This window comes from Manis pentadactyla, chromosome 4, assembly GCF_030020395.1.
Source record: "Manis pentadactyla isolate mManPen7 chromosome 4, mManPen7.hap1, whole genome shotgun sequence".
Lineage (NCBI taxonomy): Eukaryota > Metazoa > Chordata > Mammalia > Pholidota > Manidae > Manis > Manis pentadactyla.
Window position 1 is genome coordinate 21,680,076 of NC_080022.1, and position 22,990 is coordinate 21,703,065.

General features: G+C 37.4%; 1 protein-coding gene across 31 annotated transcripts in view; it reads left to right on the top strand.

The window, feature by feature from the left end:
* Window positions 1-22,990, top strand: part of EPB41 (erythrocyte membrane protein band 4.1) — a 224,511-nt gene that overhangs the window by 149,077 nt on the left and 52,444 nt on the right. For all 31 annotated transcript variants that reach the window (XM_036915003.2, XM_057499900.1, XM_057499908.1 and 28 more), the window contains exons 10-11: window positions 853-950; window positions 3,508-3,680. In XM_036915003.2, coding sequence (XP_036770898.2) covers window positions 853-950; window positions 3,508-3,680 — 271 coding nt within the window. The remainder of the gene's footprint in view (window positions 1-852; window positions 951-3,507; window positions 3,681-22,990) is intronic.

Consider the following 22,990-nt stretch of genomic DNA (forward strand, 5'->3'; position numbering starts at 1 on the left):
AGGCTGAAAATTAATATATGTATATGCAAATATTAATAACTATAATGAGAAGTTCTTGGTTTCTTTGAATGCCAACTATATAATATATATTGAAAATGCAGAATTCTTATTTAAGAAAATAATTAGGAACAACAGTAGGGTTTTGAGAAGTGTAGTATTATGGTTCCAGTAGATGATTTAGAAGTAGCATGGTATAGTAGAAACTGTGGCATTCTTAACAGCTGTGAGACTGAGTGACTAACTTTGCTGGCCTTAGTTTCTTCATGTGTAAAAATAGAGGTGACACTATTTAATCATAGGGTTATTGGCATAAATAGGCACCAGAAATAATTGTCAGTTTCCTTTCTATCTTACAAGGTATGTTTAATGCAGAAACAGAGGCAGAAGACTAACAGGACAGTATTTCTAGTACTCTTGGCAGGATATGGTTTGCTTCAGTCAAAGAGGTATCTAGATAAATGAGTTATCAGTCAAAAGAAAAAAGAAAAGATATTTCATAACTCAATAATCTGGTTTGAGCCAAAATCTTTAGCTCCTGTTACTAAAATACAATTGCAGAATAACATGGATTGACTGGAGAAATCATCTCCTGTGCTATTCCCTGATCATTGAGTAGTGTAGTATCCCAGATGCAGACAGTGACTAAAGAAGAGCAGTGTCTGTGTTGTACACTTGAAACTAATGTAATGTAATACTGTGCATCAACTACCCTTCAATAAAAAATAATTATTTAAAAAAAAAAAAAAAGAGCAGTGTCTGGACGATCAGAAGGTGACTTAAGTGTGTATGTATGTGTATGTGGGGGGGTTTCTGACAAGAAATACTTCATGCTTCATATTTATGTTTTTATAGCAAGAACAGTATGAAAGTACCATTGGATTCAAACTTCCCAGTTACCGAGCAGCTAAGAAATTGTGGAAAGTCTGTGTAGAGCATCACACATTTTTCAGGTATTATTCTCACTTAAGTATTTTTCAAGGATGATTTATTTATGCACGTTTCTATTTTAAGCCTGCTATTGAAATTCCCTCCTTTGTATGGCTGGCATTCTTTTATTAGCTCAGGTGAGGTCATCTTAGGCAAGACACAGTGAATCTAGTTCGCCTTTGGGTTGAAAAACATACCCCAGCATTCCAAGAGCGCTTTTCTGCATATGGTAGAAGGAGGAGAGAAGTGAGGAAAGGAGCCTGTTTACTAGGGGCTCTGTGATTGCCCTTACTGAAACTAAAAATCAGTCCTAGCAGGGGAAGAAACTCTGAAATACCTCCACATGGAATTTCTCTAAGCAGTGCTTAACTATTTCTATGGGACTTTCATATTAAAATTTTAAAGATAGGAAGCTGATGACGAATCTAGGCTCTTAGCAACCCCAGAAAGAGAACAAAGAACCATTCTTTGAAAGCTAATTGTATCAGATAATCAAAAGACAGAAGAAAGTTTTGTTTCCTCTGTTTTTTCAAGAAACCACATCGTTAACCCCTTGTATTCATTTACCAACCATTTTCTGTGTGCTTACTCTTTGTGTAGGCTCTGAACTAGGCATTGGGAATATACCTCAGGCAGTTCTAGTCTCTGTCCTGAGGGAATGGACAGTCTAGCGGAGAAGACAGACTTTGGAGAAGTTATTACTTGCACAGAAAGGAGCTAGTTATTATCAGCTTGCCTTTTTAAGAAAATGGCTTTGTTGTGGAAAACTGCATACCAAACAACAGTAAAGTAAATAGTATAATGAACTACCCTTGTACCTATCGCCCAGCTTGAATAACTATCACCAGTCTTGTTTTATCTACGTCCCTTTATACACTCCTTCCCGCTGCTCCCAGATTATATTGAGGCAAATCCCAGACCTCATGTCATTCATAAATAAACATGACTATAAATGGCTCTCAAAAGAGATTATCATGGTATCTTTTCCTTCTATTTGTATTTTCATATCATATTTGGCACTGTAGCAGAGTGGACAGGGAGAAAAGTCAGGGAAAATAACATTTCAACTCTCACTTCAAAATAAACATGAGGGTACACTTTATATCTGATTAAAGAATCTTAATTATTGGCACTAAGGTATTTATGTTTCCATCATCTTTAAAATCAAACCAAGAAAACAGTTTTAAAAAAGGGTAAGGAAGTGTGACAAAAAGTTATTTTAAATGTTTAATATCTATGGTGTAGATTTCAAGCTGCAGCCATTGTATTACTTAGCATACTTAAATCCATTTTATCAAAATAAGAGGATATGTTAATATGTAATGCTTCATTACATGAAAGAAAATAATATTTGCTCAATTAAACTATCCCAAAGGGAAAAAAATACTCTTTTTGATACTATTTGATGTAGCAGTTTATGTATTTATTCAGTAGACACTTAATGAATGCCAAATTCATGTCAGGCATTATGCCAGAGTGAAAACACAACAATGAATAAGTCATAGTCTTTATCCTTTACCCTTAGAGAGCTCACAGCCTTGTAGTGGAGACCAGCACATAGATTGTTTCAGTATGGTGTATTAAATGCCATGGCAACAGAGAAAGACAAGTATCAAATGATTTCACTCATCTGTGGAGTATAAGAACAAAGAAAAAACTGAAGGAACAAAACAGCAGCAGATTTCACAGAACCCAAGAATGGACTAACAGTTACCAAAGCGAAAGGGACTGGGGAGGATGGGTGGGAAGGAAGGGCTAAGGGGGAAAAAGGGGCATTACGATTAGCACACATAATGTAGGGTGGGGCACGGGAAAGGCAGTACAACACAGAGCAGACAAGTAGTGATTCTACAGCATCTTACTATGCTGATGGACAGTGACTGTAATGGGGTATGTGGTGGGGACTTGATAATGGGGGGAGTCTAGTAACCATAATATTGCTCATGTAATTCTACATTAATGATACCAAAATAAAATAAATGAATGAATGAATGAATGAATGCATGCATGCCATGGCAAAAGAGAGAGTGCATAAATGAATTTGGCATAGAAAGAATTTGGAGTTCCTAACTAAGTTGAAGATACACCAGATAACCTACTAAGTAGGTTAACAGGCATCAATTGAGTTTGGAGTGCACTTGACAAAATTTTTTTATATTCTAGTAAAGTGGAAAAAGAATTTTGGTCTGGGACCCTGCTACTGCTCAACCTCTTAACACCTATGTGACCTTAAGCAAGTAACTTATTTTTTTGAAGTTCAATTTTTGTATCTAAAAAATGGTAAAAATGTTACAGGGATGTAGTGAAAATATTACAGTGCTATAGAAGCATTTCAAAAACCATAAAACCCTTTACCTATAAAGACATGAGATGATAGTAACATAGGCTACAAATAAATTATGCATGTTGCTTTGAGAAATGACTTAGAACTAAAACAATGGTTGCTTGATTGGAAATCCATCTTAATAACTATAAGGAAACTATGAGAACTGTGAAAAGATTTTTGGCTTTCGTCTCATGGTCTCATTAGAGTGAGATAATATATATAATGCATGATTATTACGGTTTTTTTCCCTCCAGACTGACATCTACAGACACCATTCCTAAAAGCAAATTTCTTGCACTGGGATCCAAATTTCGATACAGTGGCCGGACTCAGGCTCAGACCAGGCAAGCTAGTGCTCTGATTGACAGGCCTGCCCCACACTTTGAGCGTACAGCGAGCAAACGGGCATCCCGGAGCCTTGATGGAGGTTTGTATTGAATATTAATGATTTCATTAGGGAGAGATAAAGGAAGTGTAGTTATCTGTGAATCTGTGAGAGCCAAAGTAAAGAATCTCTGTGGTAAAATGAAATGGATCTTACTAATTGTCTAATCAGTGGAATCATGTTACAGAAAGGAGAACTGAGGCTCAGAGAGAGTAGTAACTGCATCAAGGTTCCAGTTCTAGGTGATGTTGGATTGAACACCAGTAGAATGAGAATTAGAATTCAGAGTCTCTACCTCGGAGTGAAAACCTAATGTGGTATATTGAACTAATGCCCTCTTGAAGGTATTTAAATATTTTTTTCAAGCAGAAAAGGAAAAGGGTCTGCCTCACTAAAGCAATCATTTAAAAAGTTTAGATCATTTGTCATGTGGCAGTTATAAACAGAAAAAGCAATAATGTTATTGGAGTCTCCAAATTCTGCTTATAATAGGGAGGAAAAAAATAAGTCTCATGATTGTATATACCAACAGATCTTTCTGAATTTTTCTAAGTTTAGTCTCAAGGATTTGAGAGCATTCTTGAGAAATGGAAGTAATAAGCCATATTCAGTTCTTCATGCCACTAAGGAAAAAAAAGGTGGCTAATAAGTAAAAGCTCAGAAGGCAGTAAAGTATTGTTGGTTACATTTATTAAGGACTCACTAGTGCATAGCTCTGTGCTATCTTCTATAAAAGCAAGCCACATGTTTCAGAAGTTAAAGGCTTGGGTTCAGGAATCAAACAGACCTGGTTCCAATTTCAGTCCCTGCATTTATGATCTAACTTCTTGGCAAGCTAATTAATCTCCCTGTGCCTTAATTTTCTCATTCATAAAATGGGTATACTGATTACTACCTCAAAGAGTTTTCATGAGGAATAAATGAGATGATGTATCTGTGGGGCTAGTACTTAATAAAAGACCCAAAACTATTAGCTGTCATTAAGATATTGTCAATATTCTGGCCACAGCATTATTATTTGGTTTTGCATCATCCAGAACTATGCTGCCATATTTCGGTTTGTTGCGTTTTCAGAGCATATATCAGAAACTCAGGTAACTCAGTTTAGGGGAATCAGGAGTGAGTCATCCACCCTGGGAAAAGAGATTACCCAAGCAGCAGAACTTCTGTGCTTCCCTACTGCAAGGCATGCTTCTTTACTGTCCTGAGTCTGAAGGGGATGTTTTAATAGTAACAGTACAAGGCAGATTGCAGGCTTTGTTTTATTTAATCATGATGGGCAACACTAGGAATTAGGCTCAGAAGTTAAATAACTTTCCTTCAGATATGCTAGCAGGTAAGTTGATTGGAGTACAGGTTGGTTTAACTGCAAAATTCAGGTACTTACTTTTATTACTTTATTACTTTATTACTTTATTTATTTATTTATTTATTATTTATTTATTTACTTACTTACTTACTTACTTATTTATTTATACTTTTATATTTCCTATGTGTCAGGTATTGTTCTAGTCACTAGAGGTACAACTATATATATCTATTCATGATCTCTGCCCTCATGGGACTTACATTCTATGGGTGGAAACAAAGAATTTTAGATAGTGATAAGTGCTATGGAAAAAATGAAGAGTAATGGATAGAGAATGTCTGGGGATGGGGGAGATTGGAAGTTGTTTCAGATTGAGTGGTCTAATATCAATTTAGAGGTTCCTCTCAGGAACTTCATTTGAACTGAGATCTGAATTGGGAGCAGCAGCCATCCCAAAATCTGGGGAAGATTATTATCAAAGAGTGAGTATCAAGTACAAAGACTTGGAGGTAGAAATGAGGTTGGCATATGTCTAGATCAGTGCTGTCCCATAGAACTTTCCATGCTGGTGGAATTTCTATTTTGTAAAGTCTAGTTTGATAGCCAGTAGCCTCATGTGGCCATTATGAACTTGAAATATGGCTATGTAAGTGAGGAACTGAATTTTAATTAAATTTAAATAGCTACATGTGACCAATAGCTCTCATACTGGACAGCACAGGTCTAAATCCGAGTGAATAAAGGGGAGAGGACTGAAAAATAAGTGAGGTCAAAGAAGTAGGCAGGGGCCAGATTGTGTAGGGCCTTGCAGATCACGGTGAAGAGTTTAGGTTTTAATTGCAGTGGAAGTTATTAGAGGGAGTGATATCTGATTTCCATTTTTAAAAGATCACTTGCCTGGTGAATGAATATCCCACTAAAGGAGGAATAAAGCAAAAGCATGGTAAAGACTGCTGCAGAATCTGGGTGAGAGATGATGACAGCTAGGACTTGAGTATTGGCAATGAAGAGAGTGCAAAGTGGTCAGGGATATATTTTGGAGGTAGGATTGACAGAACTGCTGGAAAATTAAGTGCTGGATATGGTAAAGAAAAGAAAATCAAGCTTTATTCCTAAGCTTGATCATTTAGTATGATGGGGAAGTCAGAGAGGAGCAGAGTTGGGGACATGGAAAATCAAGACTTCTGTTTTGGACATGATAAGTTTAAGGTATGATCACTCAATCTTCATGTCTGCCACATTTGTGTAACACCATCAGGCATTGTATAACACCATCCTTCCTTGTCCAGTAAATCTCCGTACTTCAAGTTTCACCTTAGGTTTGGGGAACTATTTTAATTATTTTTATCCCCACTTTTCAGTGAGGACACTGAGGTTGGAAAGTTTAAGGGACTTGTTCTAGATCTTAGATTGCAGGTTGCAAAGCTAAGACAAAAACCCATTTGTCTGATACCATATCACATGTATTTTTCTACTAAACAGAATTTCATCATAATATAGATACTATGCCTAATGTATCCTTTTTTATCTAATGGCAAAAAGAACCAAAGATTCAACTGTGAATGAGCTTTGGTACCTTGAACAAATCAGAAAACTTTACTTTTACAGATGTGTATATTACTTACAGAAATCACATCTTAACTGTATTTTTCTAGCTGTAAAAACCTCACAGTTCAATTCAAGACTAAAAAATCTTGATGTCTCTATTGATTAATATTGACTAGTTCTTATCAAGTTATACACTATGTTCCTAGGGGGTAAATTTCCAAAAATTTGTCATCAAAATGCTGTAATAACACTTGAGATTCCAAAACTAAAGCATGTAAGATGATTCTAAAGGAAGACAGAGCTTTGGTAGCTTTACCATTAATATTACAGAGTCTTGGGACTTAAAAAATTTTTTGAAATCATTTATTCCAGCCATCTAACATCATAGAAGCAAAGCCTGAAGCCTAAAAAATCCAGTTATTCAAAGTTAACAGTTATTACAAACTTAGGACAGGATCCTGTACATTATGTGGTACCTACGTCAATCCCTTTTTTCCTTGTTGCTTTCTCCCTGTCTTTACACTTTGAGAACTTTTTGAAGATGAGTAATCTTAACTGGTCTTGATCATTGCCACAATACTTGCTACATTTTAAGTGATTAATAAATAAATGTTGGAAACAAGATAATTATTTTTCCTATTTAGTTGAATGTGAGCAGAATTTTATGTTCCAGATTCTCTATGTGATATTTTAAGTGCATTAGAATTTCCTTTTACGGCTGTTGTCCCTCTCTTTAATTTTTTCTACTTGAGTGAAAAGCACTTCGTTTTTTTAGTTTTTCAAATCTTCACTCAAATCTTGATGACTAATGAAATTGAGTGCCTTTTCATAGTTTATAGACCATAAATGCATATCATCCTTTCTGGAGCACCTGTTTATATCTTTTGTTCCTATTTTTACTGGGTTGTCTGTCTTATTAACTTGTAGGAGTTCAGTATATATTCCCATCTCACTCCTAATTACAGGGAGAAAGCATCAATATTTCATCATTAAGAATAATGTTTGCGCTAGGTTTTGTGTAGCTACTAAGGGAGTTTTCCTTTATTTCTAGTTTCCTAAAAGTTTTTATCAGGAATGAGTGGTGATTTTTATCAAATGCTTTTTATTTCATTGATTGATATATGATTTTTCTCCTTTATTATGTTATGTGGTGGATTACATTGATTGAATTGTTAAATCAACTTTTACATTCTTGGCATAAACTCAAGTGATCATAACTATGTTTTTCTTATTATATTATTTTAGGATTTTTGCAACTGTTTTCGTAAGAGAGATAGGCCTATAATTTTCCTTTAATACTTATAAGATCTACAGCAATGTCCCCTTTTTTATTCCTGGTGTTGGTAAATTGTGCTCTTTTTTTTCCTTGAACAGTCTTACTATGCATCTATTAATGTAATTTTTTCAAAGAATCAACTTTGTATTTGTTGTTTTCTTACTGTATATTTTTAATTTATTTATGCCAGCTAATATCTTCATTATTTTCTTTCTACTTTTATGAACTATTCTTTTCCTTATTTCTTGAAATGGATATTCACTGATGCTCATTATTTCTTACACCTAATCCTAGAATTTAAGTGACTTGCCTAAAGTCATATACTCAGCTATAGAACTAGAAGTAGAATCTAGGACTGTTCTCCTGGACCCATGCTTTTGACTTCTTTGACATGGTGACTTCTTTTTGGTAGAAGATGGGGAGTAAAAGATATTAATAGTCAATATTCATTGAGCACTTAGCACTGTTCTAAACATTTCACATATATTATCTTTTTAAGCATCTGCATTGCATATAAACTGAGTAAGACACTTCTTTTACAGTTCTGTTATCAAATATCTTCTTTTTCTCTGTGTGCTATCTTCTCAGTATAAGAATTAAAAATGTGTATGGCAACTATTTTCCCCAGATCCTTCTCCATTCTTCTTAAGAATGAAATTTTTCCCTATTAGGCTCCCCCAACCTTTTTTTTTTTTTAATTAATAAAAACCTCTAAGCTAGAGAATGGTTTACTAGGGAAGCTTTTACAATAATTACTTCATAAGGGGTCTCACTTTAATAATGCAAGTGAACATTCCCTTTTTTTTTTTTTCCTCTTGTATCTGGTGCTCAGAGCATCTGTTTCATCAGCTGAAGAACTAAAACCGATTCAGGTCCCAGTTTATATGATAGTGTGGTGAGTCACAAAGATAACTAATAATGACAATGATTTTTCAGCATGTATTTTTGTTGCTCTTTTTGTTTTTCAAACCATTTCCATATATTCCTTTTTAATACCAACCACTTGGTGAACAAGAAGCATTTAAGAATTTTTGTTTTACTCATGAGGAAATGGGGGTACAAAAAAGGCTGTTCAGCTTGCTGGGGTCACACAGTTAGGCAAGTTCATCCATTCCACAAGTAGTGGTTTCAGTGATTGTTGCCAGGGGAATACATCTGTATTGTCTTTGCCCAGGCCTCACTATTAGATACCTTGTCTGTCTGTGGTAGTCCTGAGCATCAGTTGGGTGTTTTTGTTACTTAAGACCCACAGATGGTTCATGTGGGCCCTTTGATTCACATGAGCCATTGCATACTTATTGTACCTGTACTATACTAGCAGAAATTGTGCTAGTAAGTAACATCGATAGGACCAGAATTTAAATCTCCTTTTACTCAGTATAATGATTTTGAGTTTACTCTGTACTGCTCTAATATGTAACTGTCCCTAAGTTTGGGTTGTTGTCAGATAAGAGCAATACAATACTGGAGTTAATGGCCCCATAAAATGATCACAACCAGCACTCTTCTTTGTTTAGACCTTCAGAAATGGAAATAATAGAATTTTAAAAATTCTCTATATATGCACCCAAATCTTGTTATAGCTAACAAACGAGTTCATAAAACTGAAGAGCCAAAACATCTTTTAAGAAGTAACCACTACCATAAAGAGCTCATGCGCCTCAAAAAAACAAAAAGCAAATAACCCAGTTAAAAAATGGGCAGAGGATCTCAACAGACACTTCTCCAAAGAAGAAATTCAGATGGCCAACAGGCACATGAAAAGATGCTCCACATCGCTAGTCATCAGAGAAATGCAAATTAAAACCACAATGAGATATTACCTCACACCAGTAAGGACGGCCACCATCCAAAAGACAAACAACAACAGATGTTGGTGAGGATGTGGAGAAAGGGGAACCCTGCTACACTGCTGGTCGGAATGTAAATTAGTTCAACCGCTGTGGAAAGCAGTGTGGAGGTTCCTCAAAAAATTAAAAATAGAAATACCATTTGACCCAGGAATTCCACTCCTAGGAATTTACCCTAAGAATGCAGAAGCCCAGTTTGAAAAGGACATATGCACCCCTTTGTTTATTGCAGCACTATTTACAATAGCCAAGAAATGGAAGCAACCTAAGTGTCCATCAGTAGATGAATAGATAAAGAAGATGTGGTATATACGCACAATGGAACATTATTCAGCCATAAGAAGAAAACAAATCCTACCATTTGCAACAACATGGATGAAGCTAGAGGGTATTATGCTCAGTGAAATAAGCCAGGCAGAGAAAGACAAGTATCAAATGATTTCACTCATCCATGTAGTGTAAGAACAAAGGAAAAACTGAAGGAACAAAACAGCAGCAGACTTACAGAACCCAAGAATGGACTAACAGTTACCAAAGGAAAAGGGACTGGGGAGGATGGGTGGGAAGGGAGGGATAAGGGGGAAAAGGGGGCATTACAATTAGCACATATAATATGGGGGGGAATCACAGACACGGGGAAGGCAGTATAACAGAGAAGACAAGTAGTGATTCTATAGCATCTTACTACGCTGATGGACAGTGACTAATGGATTATGTGGTGGGGACTTGATAATAGGGGGAGTCTAGTAACCATAATGTTGCTCATGTAATTGTACATCAATGATACCAAACTAATAATAATAATAATAAACAAATTTTCCCCCCAAAAAGAAGTAACCACTACCCCCAACACTGTGAATATACTCAAGAGCTTGACTTATACACTCTGAGTGAATGGCATGGTATGTGAATTATATCTCAATAAAGTCATTTAAAAAATAAACACCAGTCAAGTACCATGATTCTCTCTGTGATCCATAGTTTGTAGTCTTTTTATTGAGAAGAGGAAAGAAATTTTGCCTTTCTCCAGGGCTCCTTGGTGATATCTTTCACTTGCATTACATATGAATGTATGCATAATTAATTTTGCCCAGCATACCTTAAAGTGATATTAATCCATATCAAAAGAAATACAAGGGCTTAGGTTTGACACTACAAGTTATTCATATTTAGGGTTTATAATATATTTTTATATCTACTGAGTTTGCCTCCCCCAACTATTCTATAGAGTTAATGTCTTCCACATTTTACAAATGATGAAACTTTCTGCTTCTAACTGCCAGTTTCCATACTTATACCTTCCTTTCCACATTGCCAGGGCTAGGAATGCTGAAGACATAAATCATTTGGCTCTGCAATATTAGTATTGGATTAAAACCAAATGCAAATGGCAAAGTAACACATGGTGAAAGCCTGGGCTGTGTTTCTGTGATGCCAGGCAGACTTGAATTAATTCTTTGAGAGGAGGTGTGAATACACATGTATATTGATACTTTAACACAACTGAGCAAAATATTTTGTCACATCCCCTGTGTTCGATTTGGTCTGCCATCTGCTGTTCTTGCAATTGACTGGCTTAGTGCACCCATGAGTAGCAGTGATTTGCAAGAGGCCACAGAGTTTTCATTGAAAGATAAAGTAGATTCTTGTGTTTCTGCTGTTTTTCCTATGTATCCTCTGAGGAGCGGTTTCTTTCACTGGAGATCAGTGCAGGGTAATGAGCATTTATTTCTTGGTATTGTGTGTATGAAGTATTTGTGAATTTCAGTTTTTTAATCTGTTCTGAGTCATGGAATTCCTTTGTTTTACCTAATCCTTACTGCTTATAAATCTGAATTTCTCAGGGTAAATTAAGTTAAATATACTCAGTTTAAGAAAGCAGGAAGGTGTGTAATGAAAATTATAAATATTTCCATGCAAAATAATTAAGATCAAAAAGTTTTAGTGCAGGAAAAGATATTGTTGTTATTAGAAATATTAAATCATGTGGAAACACACTTAGCATTCTTAAGATACTGCCAGATAGGAGCTTTACTGCAATTTGTAGGTATTTTTAGTCCCTGAAAGAAGGAAGATAAAAATCGTAAGAGTATGAGCACCTGTTTTGAATGAAATCAGTGGTCTGAAACTTAGATGCCCAATATTCTAAACCAAAACGACTATTAACTCTGTGAAGAGAGCAAGCTTTTGTCATAAGCCTATGTTATATATTCTCTCTAAAGCAGTCTATATACAGCCTTTTCCCTAAATCAAGGTTTCTCAACCTCAGCAACCTTGGCCTGCACACCCTAGATGCCAGTACCTACTCCTACTTCTCTCCCTGGTTGTGACAACCAAAAATGCCCCAGACATTGCCGAATGTTCTTTGCAGGGCAAAATTCACCCCTGAGAACCACTGCTCTAAATATATTAGAGAATAGGAACTATAATACAAATTGATAAGACTCAAGGAGAGGGTGGGAAAAAACTCAAAAGTTTGTATTTTTTTTCAGGACTAAAGGCCAAAGGTTTTGAATTCATGTTTTTTAACCAAATGACTTATGAAAAAGGAAAGTGTCTGGTTCAGAGGTTTGCCCGTAAGCATCAAACACTATACATGTTTTATTAGATGATTCATTTAAGTTATTTTATAATTGTTCCTAGGAGGCTTCACAGAAAAAAATCAGACTTGATCCTTCTTTCCCATAAAATATTTTTAGGTTCCTGCAATCATCTATAAATAAAAGGATCTTTATTTCAAAAAGGCTTCCTGAAAGAAATCAGACTTAACCCATTTTGTTCTCCATAGACTACATCACAGGTTCTTGAAACTAACAGATTACAAGGTTGAACAATCGTGTATAACTTTTTTTTAAATTAAGGTATTATTGATATACACTCTTATGAAGGTTTCACATGAAAAAACAATGTGGTTACTACATTCACCCATGTTATCATGTCCCCCCCATGCCCCATTGCAATCACTGCACAACAGTATAGTAAGATGTCATAGAGTCACTATTTGCCTTCTATATGCTACACTGTCTTCCCCATGATCCCCCCAACACCATGTGTGCCAATCATAATACCCTTCAATTCCCTTCTCCCTCCCTCCCTCCCCTGCCCCTCCCCCTTGGTAACCACTAGTCCCTTCTTGGGTTCTGTAAGTCTGCTGCTGTTTTCTTCCTTCAGTTTTTTCTTTGTTCTTATACTCCAGATGAGTGAAATCATTTGGTACTTGTCTTTCTCTGCCTGGCTTATTTCACTGAGCATCATACCCTCTAGCTCTATCCATGTTGTTGCAAATGGTAGGATTTGTTTTCTTCTTAAGGCTGAATAATGTTCCATTCTGTATATGTACCACATCTTCTTTATCTATTCATCTACTGATGGATGCTTAGGTTGCTTCCATTTCTTGGCTATGTAAATAGTGCTGCAATAAACATAGGGGTGCATATGTCTTTTTCAAACTGGGCTTCCCAGCTTTATTCTTCCTTCTCAGGATTGCTTTGGCTATTCGGGGTCTTTTGTGGTTCCATATGAATTTTAGAACTATTTGCTCTAGTTTGTTGAAGAATGCTATTGGTATTTTGATAGGGATTGCATTGAATCTGTAGATTGCTTTAGGCAGGATGGCCATTTTGACAATATTAATTTTTTCTATCCATGAGCACGGGATGTGTTTCCATTTATTGGTATCTTCTTTAATTTCTCTCATGAGTGTCTTGTAGTTTTAAGAGTATAGGTCTTTCACTTCCTTGTTAGGTTTATTCTTAGGTATTTGATTCTTTTTGATGCAATTATGAATGGAATTGTTTTCCTGATTTCTTTTTGCTAGTTCACCATTAATGTATGGAAATACAACAGATTTCTGTGTATTAATTTTGAATGCTGCAACTTTGCTGAATTCAGATATTAGATCTAGTAGTTTTGGAGTGGATTCTTAGGCTTTTTTTTTTTTTTTTTACTTTTCACTATAGTTTTTTTTTTTTTTTGGTATCATTAATCTATAATTACATGAGGAGCATTATGTTTACTAGACTCCCCCCATCACCAAGTCCCCCCCACAAACCCCATTACAGTCACTTTCCATCAGCGTAGTAAGATGCTGTAGAATCACTACTTGTCTTCTCTGTGTTGCACAACCCTCCCCATGCCCCCACCCTCCACATTATGTCTGCTAATAGTAATGCCCCTTTTTTTCTTTTCCCCTTATCCCTCCCTTCCCACCCATCCTCCCGACTCCCTTTCCCTTTGGTAACTGTTAGTCCGTTCTTGGGTTCTGTACATCTGCTGCTGTTTTGTTCCTTCGGTTTTTTTCTTTGTTCTTATACTCTACAGATGAGTGGAATCATTTGATACTTGCCTTTTTCTGCCTGGCTTATTTCACTGAGTATAATACCCTCTAGCTACATCCATGTTCTTGCAAATGGTAGGATTTGTTTTCTTCTTATGGCTGAATAATGTTCCATTGTGTATATGTACCACATCTTCTTTATCTATTCATCTACTGATGGACACTTAGGTTGCTTCCATTTCTTGGCTATTGTAAATAGTGCTGCAATAAACAAAGGGGTGCATATGTCCTTTTCAAACTGGGCTTCTGCATTCTTAGGGTAAATTCCTAGGAGTGGAATTCCTGGGTCAAATGGTATTTCTATTTTGAGTCTTTTGAGGAACCTCCATACTGCTTTCCACAATGGTTGAACTAATTTACATTCCCACCAGCAGTGTAGGAGGGTTCCCCTTTCTCCACATCCTCACCAACATCTGTTGTTGTTTGTCTTTTGGATGGTAGCCGTCCTTACTGGTGTGAGGTGATATCTCATTGTGGTTTTAATTTGCATTTCTCTGATGATCAGCGATGTGGAGCATCTTTTCATGTGCCTGTTGGTCATCTGAATTTCTTCTTTGGAGAAGTGTCTATTCAGATCCTCTGCCCATTTTTTACTTGGATCATTTGCTTTTTGTTTGTTGAGGTGCATGAGCTCTTTATATATTTTATATGTCAACCTTTTATCAGATCTGTCATTTATGAATATATTCTCCCATACTGTAGGATGCCATTTTGTTCTACTGATGGTGTCCTTTGCTGTACAGAAGCATTTCAGCTTGATATAGTCCCACTTGCTCATTTTTGCTTTTGTTTCCCTTGCCCCCGGATTTATGTTCATGAAAAAGTTGCTCATGTTTATGTCCAAGAGATTTTTGCCTTTTTTCCCTAAGAGTTTTATGGTTTCATGACTTAAATTCAGGTCTTTGATCCATTTCAAATTTACTTTTTTGTATGGGGTTAGACAATAATCCAGTTTTATTCTCTTGCATGTAGCTGTCCAGTTTTGCCAACATCAGCTGTCGAAGAGGCTGCCATTTCCCCATTGTATGTCCATGGCTCCTTTATCGTATATTAATTGACCATATATGTTTGGATTAATATCTGGACTCTCTATTCTGTTCCACTGGTCTATGGGTCTGTTCTTGTGCCAGTACCAAATTGTCTTGATTACTGCGGCTTTGTAGTAGAGCTTGAAGTTGGGAAGGGAGATCCTCCCCCGCTTTATTCTTCCTTCTCAGGATTGCTTTGGCTATTCAGGGTCTTTTGTGGTTCCATGTGAATTTTAAAACTATTTGTTCCAGTTCATTGAAGAATGGTGTTGATATTTTGATAGGGATTGCATTGAATCTGTAGATTGCTTTAGGCAGGATGGCCATTTTGACAATATCAATTCTTCCTAGCCAAGAGCTTGGGATGAATTTCCATTCGTTAGTGTCCTCTTTAATTTCTCTTAAGAGTGTCTTGTAGTTTTCAGGGTATAGGTCTTTCACTTCCTTGGTTAGGTTTATTCCTAGGTATTTTATTCATTTTGATGCAATTGTGAATGGAATTATTTTCCTGATTTCTCTTTCTGCTAGTTCATCATTAGTGTATAGGAAAGCAACAGATTTCTGTGTATTAATTTTGTCATGAATGGATGTTGAACTTTGTCAAATGCTTTTTCAGCATCTATGGAGATGATCATGTGGTTTTTGTCTTTCTTTTTGTTGATGTGGTGGATGATATTGATGGACTTTCGAATGTTGTGCCATCCTTGCATCCCTGGGATGAATCCCACTTGGTCATGGTGTACGATGGTTTTGATGTATTTTTGAATTCGGTTTGCTAAAATTTTGTTGAGTATTTTTGCGTCTACGTTCATCAGGGATATTGGTCTATAGTTTTCTTTTTTGGTGGTGTCTTTGCCTGGTTTTGGTATTAGGGTGATGTTAGCTTCATAGAATGAGTTTGGGAGTATCCCCTCCTCTTCTATTTCTTGGAAAACTTTAAGGAGAATGGGTATTATGTCTTCCCTGTATGTCTGATAAAATTCCGAGGTAAATCCATCTGGCCCGGGGGTTTTGTTCTTTGGTAGTTTTTTGATTACCGCTTCAATTTCGTTGCTGGTAATTGGTCTGTTTAGATTTTCTGTTTCTTTTTGGGTCAGTCTTGGAAGGTTGTATTTTTCTAGGAAGTTGTCCATTTCTCCTAGGTTTCCCAGCTTGTTAGCATATAGGTTTTCATAGTAGTCTCTAATAATTCTTTGTATTTCTGCGGGATCTGTTGTGATTTTTCCTTTCTCATTTCTGATACTGTTGATTTGTGTTGACTCTCTTTTCCTCTTAATAAGTCTGGCTAGAGGCTTATCTATTTTGTTTATTTTCTCGAAGAACCAGCTCTTGGTTTCATTGATTTTTGCTATTGTTTTATTCTTCTCAATTTTATTTATTTCTTCTCTGATCTTTATTATGTCCCTCCTTCTGCTGACCTTAGGCCTCATTTGTTCTTCTTTTTCCAATTTTGATAGTTGTGACATTAGACCGTTCATTTGGGATTGCTCTTCCTTTTTTAAATATGCTTGGAGTGCTATATACTTTCCTCTTAAGACTGCTTTTGCTGCGTCCCACAGAAGTTGGGGCTTAGTGTTGTTGTTGTCATTTGTTTCCATATATTGCTGGATCTCCATTTTGATTTGGTCATTGATCCATTGATTATTTAGGAGCGTGTTGTTTAGCCTCCATGTGTTTGTGAGCCTTTTTGCTTTCTTTGAACAGTTTATTTCTAGTTTAATGCCTTTGTGGTCTGAAAAGTTGGTTGGTAGGATTTCAATCTTTTGGAATTTACTGAGGCTCTTTTTGTGTCCTAGTATGTGGTCTATTCTGGAGAATGTTCCATGTGCACTTGAGAAGAACGTGTATCCTGTTGCTTTTGGATGTAGAGTTCTGTAGATGTCTATTAGGTCCATCTGTTCTAGTGTGTTGTTCAGTGCCTCTGTGTCCTTACTTATTTTCTGTCTGGTGGATCTGTCCTTTGGAGTGAGTGGTGTGTTGAAGTCTCCTAGAATGAATGCATTGCATTCTATTTCCTCCTTTAGTTCTGTTAATATTTGTTTCAGGTATGTTGGTGCTCCTGTATTGGGTGCATATATATTTATAATGGTTATATCCTCTTGATGGACTGAGCCCTTTATCATTATGTAATGTCCTTCTTTGTCTTTTTTTACTTTCTTTATTTTGAAGTCTGTTTTGTCTGATACCAGAATTGCAACACCTGCTTTCTTCTCTCTGTTGTTTGCTTGAAATATCTTTTTCCATCCCTTGACTTTAAGTCTGTGCGCGTCTTTGGGTTTGAGGTGAGTCTCTTGTAAGCAGCATATGGATGGATCTTGCTTTTTTATCCATTCTATTACTCTGTGTCTTTTGATTGGTGCATTCAGTCCATTTACATTTAGGGTGATTATTGAAAGGTATGAATTTATTGCCATTGCAGGCTTTAAGTTTGTGGTTACCAAAGGTTTAGGGTTAGCTTCTTTACTGTCTTACTGTCTAACTTAACTCGCTTGTTGAGCTATTATAAACACAATCTGATGATTCTTTATTTCTCTCCCTTCTTATTCCTCCTCCTCCCTTCTTCATATGTTGGGTGTTTTGTTGTGTGCTCTTTTTAGGAGTGCTCCCATCTAGAGCAGTCCCTGTAGGATGCCCTGTAGAGGTGGTTTGTGGGAGGCAAATTCCCTCAACTTTTGCTTGTCTGGGAATTGTTTAATCCCTCCTTCATATTTAAATGATATTCGTGCTGGATACAGTAGTCTTGGTTCGAGGCCCTTCTGTTTCATTGCATTAAGTATATCATGCCATTCTCTTCTGGCCTGTAGGGTTTCTGTTGAGAAGTCTGATGATAGCCTGATGGGTTTTCCTTTGTAGGTAACCTTTTTTTTCTCTCTGGCTGCTTGTAATACTTTGTCCTTGTCTTTGATCTTTGCCATTTTAATTATTATGTGTCTTGGTGTTGCCCTCCTTGGATCCCTTGTCATGGGAGTTCTGTGTACCTCTGTGGTCTGAGAGGCCATTTCTTCCCCTAGTTTGGGGAAATTTTCAGCAATTATTTCTTCAAAGACATTTTCTATCCCCTTTTCTCTCTCTACTTCTTCTGGAATGCCTATGATTCTTAAATTATTTCTTTTATATTGATCACTCAGCTCTCTTAAAATTCTTTCATTCCTGGAGATCCTTTTATCTCTCTCTGCATCAGCTTCTCTGCGTTCCTGTTCTCTGTTTTCTAGTCCATTAATGGTCTCTTGCATCTCGTCCATTCTGTTTTGAAGTCCTTCCAGAGCTTGTTTTATTTCTGAATTCTCCTTCCTTAGTTCTTGCATATTTCTCTGCAAGTCCATCAGCATGGTTATGACTTTTGTTTTGAATTCTTTTTCAGGTAGACTGGCTAAATCTATCTCCCCAGATTCCTTCTCAGGGGAAGATGTAGCAGATGCCGAAGCTGTCTGGGTTAGTCTTGTCTGAATCATATTTTTTTGCCTTTTCATGTTGACAGGTGCTATTGACTGTCAGCTGGGAGGGCCAAAATTTTCACTTACTACTGGCCTTTCTTTACTGGGGCAACTGCGACCCCTAGTGGCTTGTGTTGGGTAATTGCGTGTAGAGTGGGTCTTTGTGTCTTGCCTGGCCGGAAGGGAGAAATTTCCCTTTCTGTGGGCGGAATTTGTCTCAGGCTGCTTCTCTGCTTTCGCAGCGCCCGGTGGGGTGATGGATGGGGGGGCTGCTTGACTGTTTGCCTCCGTGAGGGGTCTCAGAGCTGTTGCCCAGGGGGTTAGTGCACCCGGTTTTCCCTGTAATTTCCAGCTGCTGTACTGTGACCTGGGTTGTTTCCGTCAAGCTGTTAAGTCCCTGTCCCTTTAAGACTTTCAAAAAAGCCCCCGCTTTTCTTTGTCACAGGGGCATCAGCTTCAGCACCCGCTCTGAGGTCTACCCCCTGTTCTCTCAGTATCCAGGGCCCCCTGGGCATATACTGTGTCTGCGCTCTGGCCCGGATGGCTGGGGCTGGGTATTCGGCAGTCCTGGGCTCCGTCTCCCTCCCGCTCTGCCTATTGTTCTCCCGCCGGGAGCTGGGGGGAGGGGCGCTCGCGTCCCGCAGGGCCGGGGCTTGTATCTTACCCCTTTCACCAGTCGCTGGGTTCTCGCTGGTGTAGCTGCAGTCTGGCCACTGTCCTGCGTCTTCTGGTCTCTCTTTTAGGGCTAGTTGTGTTTGTTGTATTTTCAAAAGTATATATGTTTTTGGGAGGAGATTCCCACTGTCCTACTCACGCCGCCATGTTGGCTCCGCCTCTGTGTATTAATTTTGTATCCTGCAACTTTGCTGAATTCCGATACTAGTTCTAGTAGTTTTGGAGTGGATTGTTTAGGGGTTTTTATGTACAATATCATGTAATCTGCAAACAGTGACAGTTTAACTTCTTCTTTACCAATATGGATGCCTTTTATTTCTTTGTGTTGTTTGCTTGCTGTGGCGAGGACCTCCAACACTATGTTGAATAAAAGTGGAGAGGGTGGGTATCCTCATCTTGTTCCCGATATTAAAGGACAGGCTTTCAGCTTCTCGCTGTTAAGTATGATGTTGGCTGTGGGTTTGTCATATATGGCCTTTATTATGTTGAGGTACTTGCCTTCTATACCCATTTTGTTGAGAGTTTTTATCATGAATGGATGTTGAATTTTGTGAAATGCTTTTTCAGCATCTGTGGAGATGACCATGTGGTTTTTATCCTTCTTTTTGTTAATGTGTGGTGGATGACATTGATGGATTTTCTAATCTTGTACCATCCTGGCATCCCTGGGATGAATTCTACTTGATCATGATGAATGATCTTTTTGATGTATTTTTTATTTCGGTTTGCTAATATTTTCTTGAGTATTTTTGCATCTATGTTCATCAGGGATATTGGTCTGTAATTTTTTGTGTGTGTGGTGTCTTTGCCTGGTTTTGGTATTAGGGTGATGCTGGCCTCATAGAGGAGTGTTCCCTCCTCTTCTGCTTGGAAAACTTTAAGGAGAATCAGAATTAGGTCTTCACTAAATGTTCGGTAAAATTCAGTGGTGAAGCCATCTGGTCCAAGGGATTTGTTCTTAGATTGTTTTTTGATTACCAATTCAATTTCGTTGCTACTAATTCGTCTATTCAGATTTTCTGTTTCTTTCTAGGTCAGTCTTGGAGGGTTGTATTTTTCTAGAAAGTCACCCATTTCTTCTAGGTTATCCAGTTTATTACCATATAATTTTTCATAGTATTCTCTAATATTTCTTTGTATTTCTGTGGTGTCTGTAGTGATTTTTCCTTTCTCATTTTTGATTCTGTTTATGTGTGTAGACTCTCTTTTTTTCTTGATAAGTCTGGCTAGGGGTTTATCTATTTTTTTTATTTTCTCGAAGAACCAGCTCCTGCTTTGATTGATTCTTTGTATTGTTTTATTCTTCTCAATTTTATTTATTTCTGCTCTAATCTTTATTATGTCCCTCCTTCTAATGACTTTGGGCCTCATTTGTTCTTCTTTTTCTAGTTTTGTTAATTGTGCATTTAGACTGCTCATATGGGATTGTTCTTTCTGAGGTAGGCCTGTATTGCAATGTATTTCCCTCTTAGCACGGACTTCGTTGAGTCCCACAGATTTTGCGGTGTTAAATTATTGTCATTTGTCTTCATATATTGCTTGATCTCTGTTTTTACTTGTTCATTGATCCATTGATTATTTAGGAGCATGTTGTTAAGCTTTCATGTGTCTGTGAGCCTTTTTTGTTTTCTTGGTACAATTTATTTCTAGTTTTTATATCTTTGTGATCTGAGAAGTTGATACAATTTCAATCTTTTTGAGTTTACTGAGTCTCTTTTTTGTGGCTCAGTATATGATCTTTTCTTGAAAATGTTCCATGTGCACTTGAGAAGAATGTATATCCTGCTGCTTTTGGGTGGATAATTCTGTAGATGTCTCTTAGGTCTATCTGTTCTAATGTGTTGTTCATTGCCTCTGTCTCCTTACTTATTTTCTGTCTGGTTGATCTGTCCTTTGGAGTGAGTGGAGTGTTGACTTCTCCTAGAATGAATGCATTGCTTTCTATTTCCCCTTTTAATTCTGTTAGTATTTGTTTCACTTATGTAGGTGCTCCTGTGTTGGGTGCATAGATGTTTATAATGGTTATATCCTGTTGTTGGATTGACCCCTTTATCGTATGTAATGTCCTTCTTTGTCTCTTGTGACTTTCTTTGTTTTAGAGTCTATTTTGTCTGATACAAGTACTGCAACACCTGCTTTTTTCTCCCTATTAGTTGCATGAAATATCTTTTTCCATCCTGTCACTTTTAGTCTGTGTATGTCTTTGGGTTTGAAGTGAGTCTCTTGTAGGCAGCATATAGCTGGGTCTTGTTTTTTTATCCATTCAGTGACTCTATGTCTTTTGATTGGTGCATTCAGACCATTTACATTTAGGGTGATAATTGATAGGTATGTACTTATTGCCATTGCAGGTTTTAAATTTGTGGTTACCAAAGGTTCAAGGGTAACTTCCTTACTATCTAAGAGTCTAACTTAACTCACTTAATATGCTATTACAAACACAGTCTAAAGGTTCTTTTTTTTTCCTCTCCTTTTCTTCCTCTTCCATTCTTTATATATTAGGTATCATATTCTGTAGTCTTTGTCTATCCCTTTTTAATGTTAGGCACACTTCCATCTGTAGCAGTCCCTCCAACATACACTGTAGAAATGGTTTGTGGGAGGTAAATTCTCTCAGCTTTTGCTCATCTGGAAATTGCTTAATCCCTCCTTCAAATTTAAATGATAACCTTGCTGGATAGAGTATTCTTAGTTTGAGACTTCTTCTGCTTCATTGCATTAAATATATCATGCCACTCCCTTCTGGCCTGTGAGGTTTCTGCTGAGAAGTCTGATGATAGCCTGATGGGTTTTCCTTTGTATGTAATCTTGTTTCTCTCTCTGGCTGCTTTTAATAGTCTGTCCTTATCCTTGATCTTTGCCATTTTAATTGTTATATGTCTTGGTGTTGTCTTCCTTGGGTCCCTTGTGTTGGGAAATCTGTGCACCTGCTTGGCCCGATAGACTAACTGCTTCCACAGATTGGGGAAGTTTTCAGCAATCACTTCCTCAAAGACACTTGCTATCCCTATTTCTCTCTCATCTTCTTCTGGTACCCCTATAATACGAATATTGTTCTGTTTGGATTGATCTCACAGTTCTCTCAGTATTCTTTCATTCCTAGAGATCCCTTTTTCTCTAATAGAAGCAGTCTATTAATGTTAACTCCTTGACCAGGGAGGCTTTCAAAGCCTTGATTCTTGTAGAATCCTAACAAAGTGATTCTTCAGCTTCTTTATACTCTTCTCTAATTTCTGTTTCATTTATTTTCTCCTCTATTGTATCTAATCTGCTTTTAATACCCTCCATTGTGTTCCTTAATGATTGGATCTCCATCCTAAATTCATTCCTGAGTTCTTAAATATTTTTCCATACCTACAGGAACATGTTTATGATTTTTATTTTGAAATCTTTCAGGAAGATTTATTAGTTCAGTCTCACTCGATCCTTTTTCTTGTGCTGAGATTTTGCTTTGAACCAGGTTCCTTTAACGTTTCATATTTGTATGTGGTGCCCTCTAGTGCCCAGAAGCTCTACTCTCTGTAGCTGCTCAGCCCCTGGAGTGATGTAGGGGGTCACAGGGGAGTGGTGTGGTGTCTGGGGGCAGGAAAGAGCTGTTTCCTGCTTTCTGGCTGCTATGCCTGTCTCCACTGCTAGAACCACTGCTAGGCCGAACACACAGGTGTAGGCCTCTATGCTTTGCATTTATAGCTGCTGTAGGTGGGGCTCCCCTCTGACTTGCCTGATGCCAGAGCAGGGTTTGCCAGTTTGCAAGCCAGGTGTGGGCTGGCCAGGAGAAAGGCACAGCAAGCTTTTATCACAGTGGGAGGCCTTGGAGCTGTGTAGCCACCCAGAGGGATGGAACAACTAAAGATCGTGAAAGTTTCCAACCTGCTGGGCTGAGTGCACCCGGACAA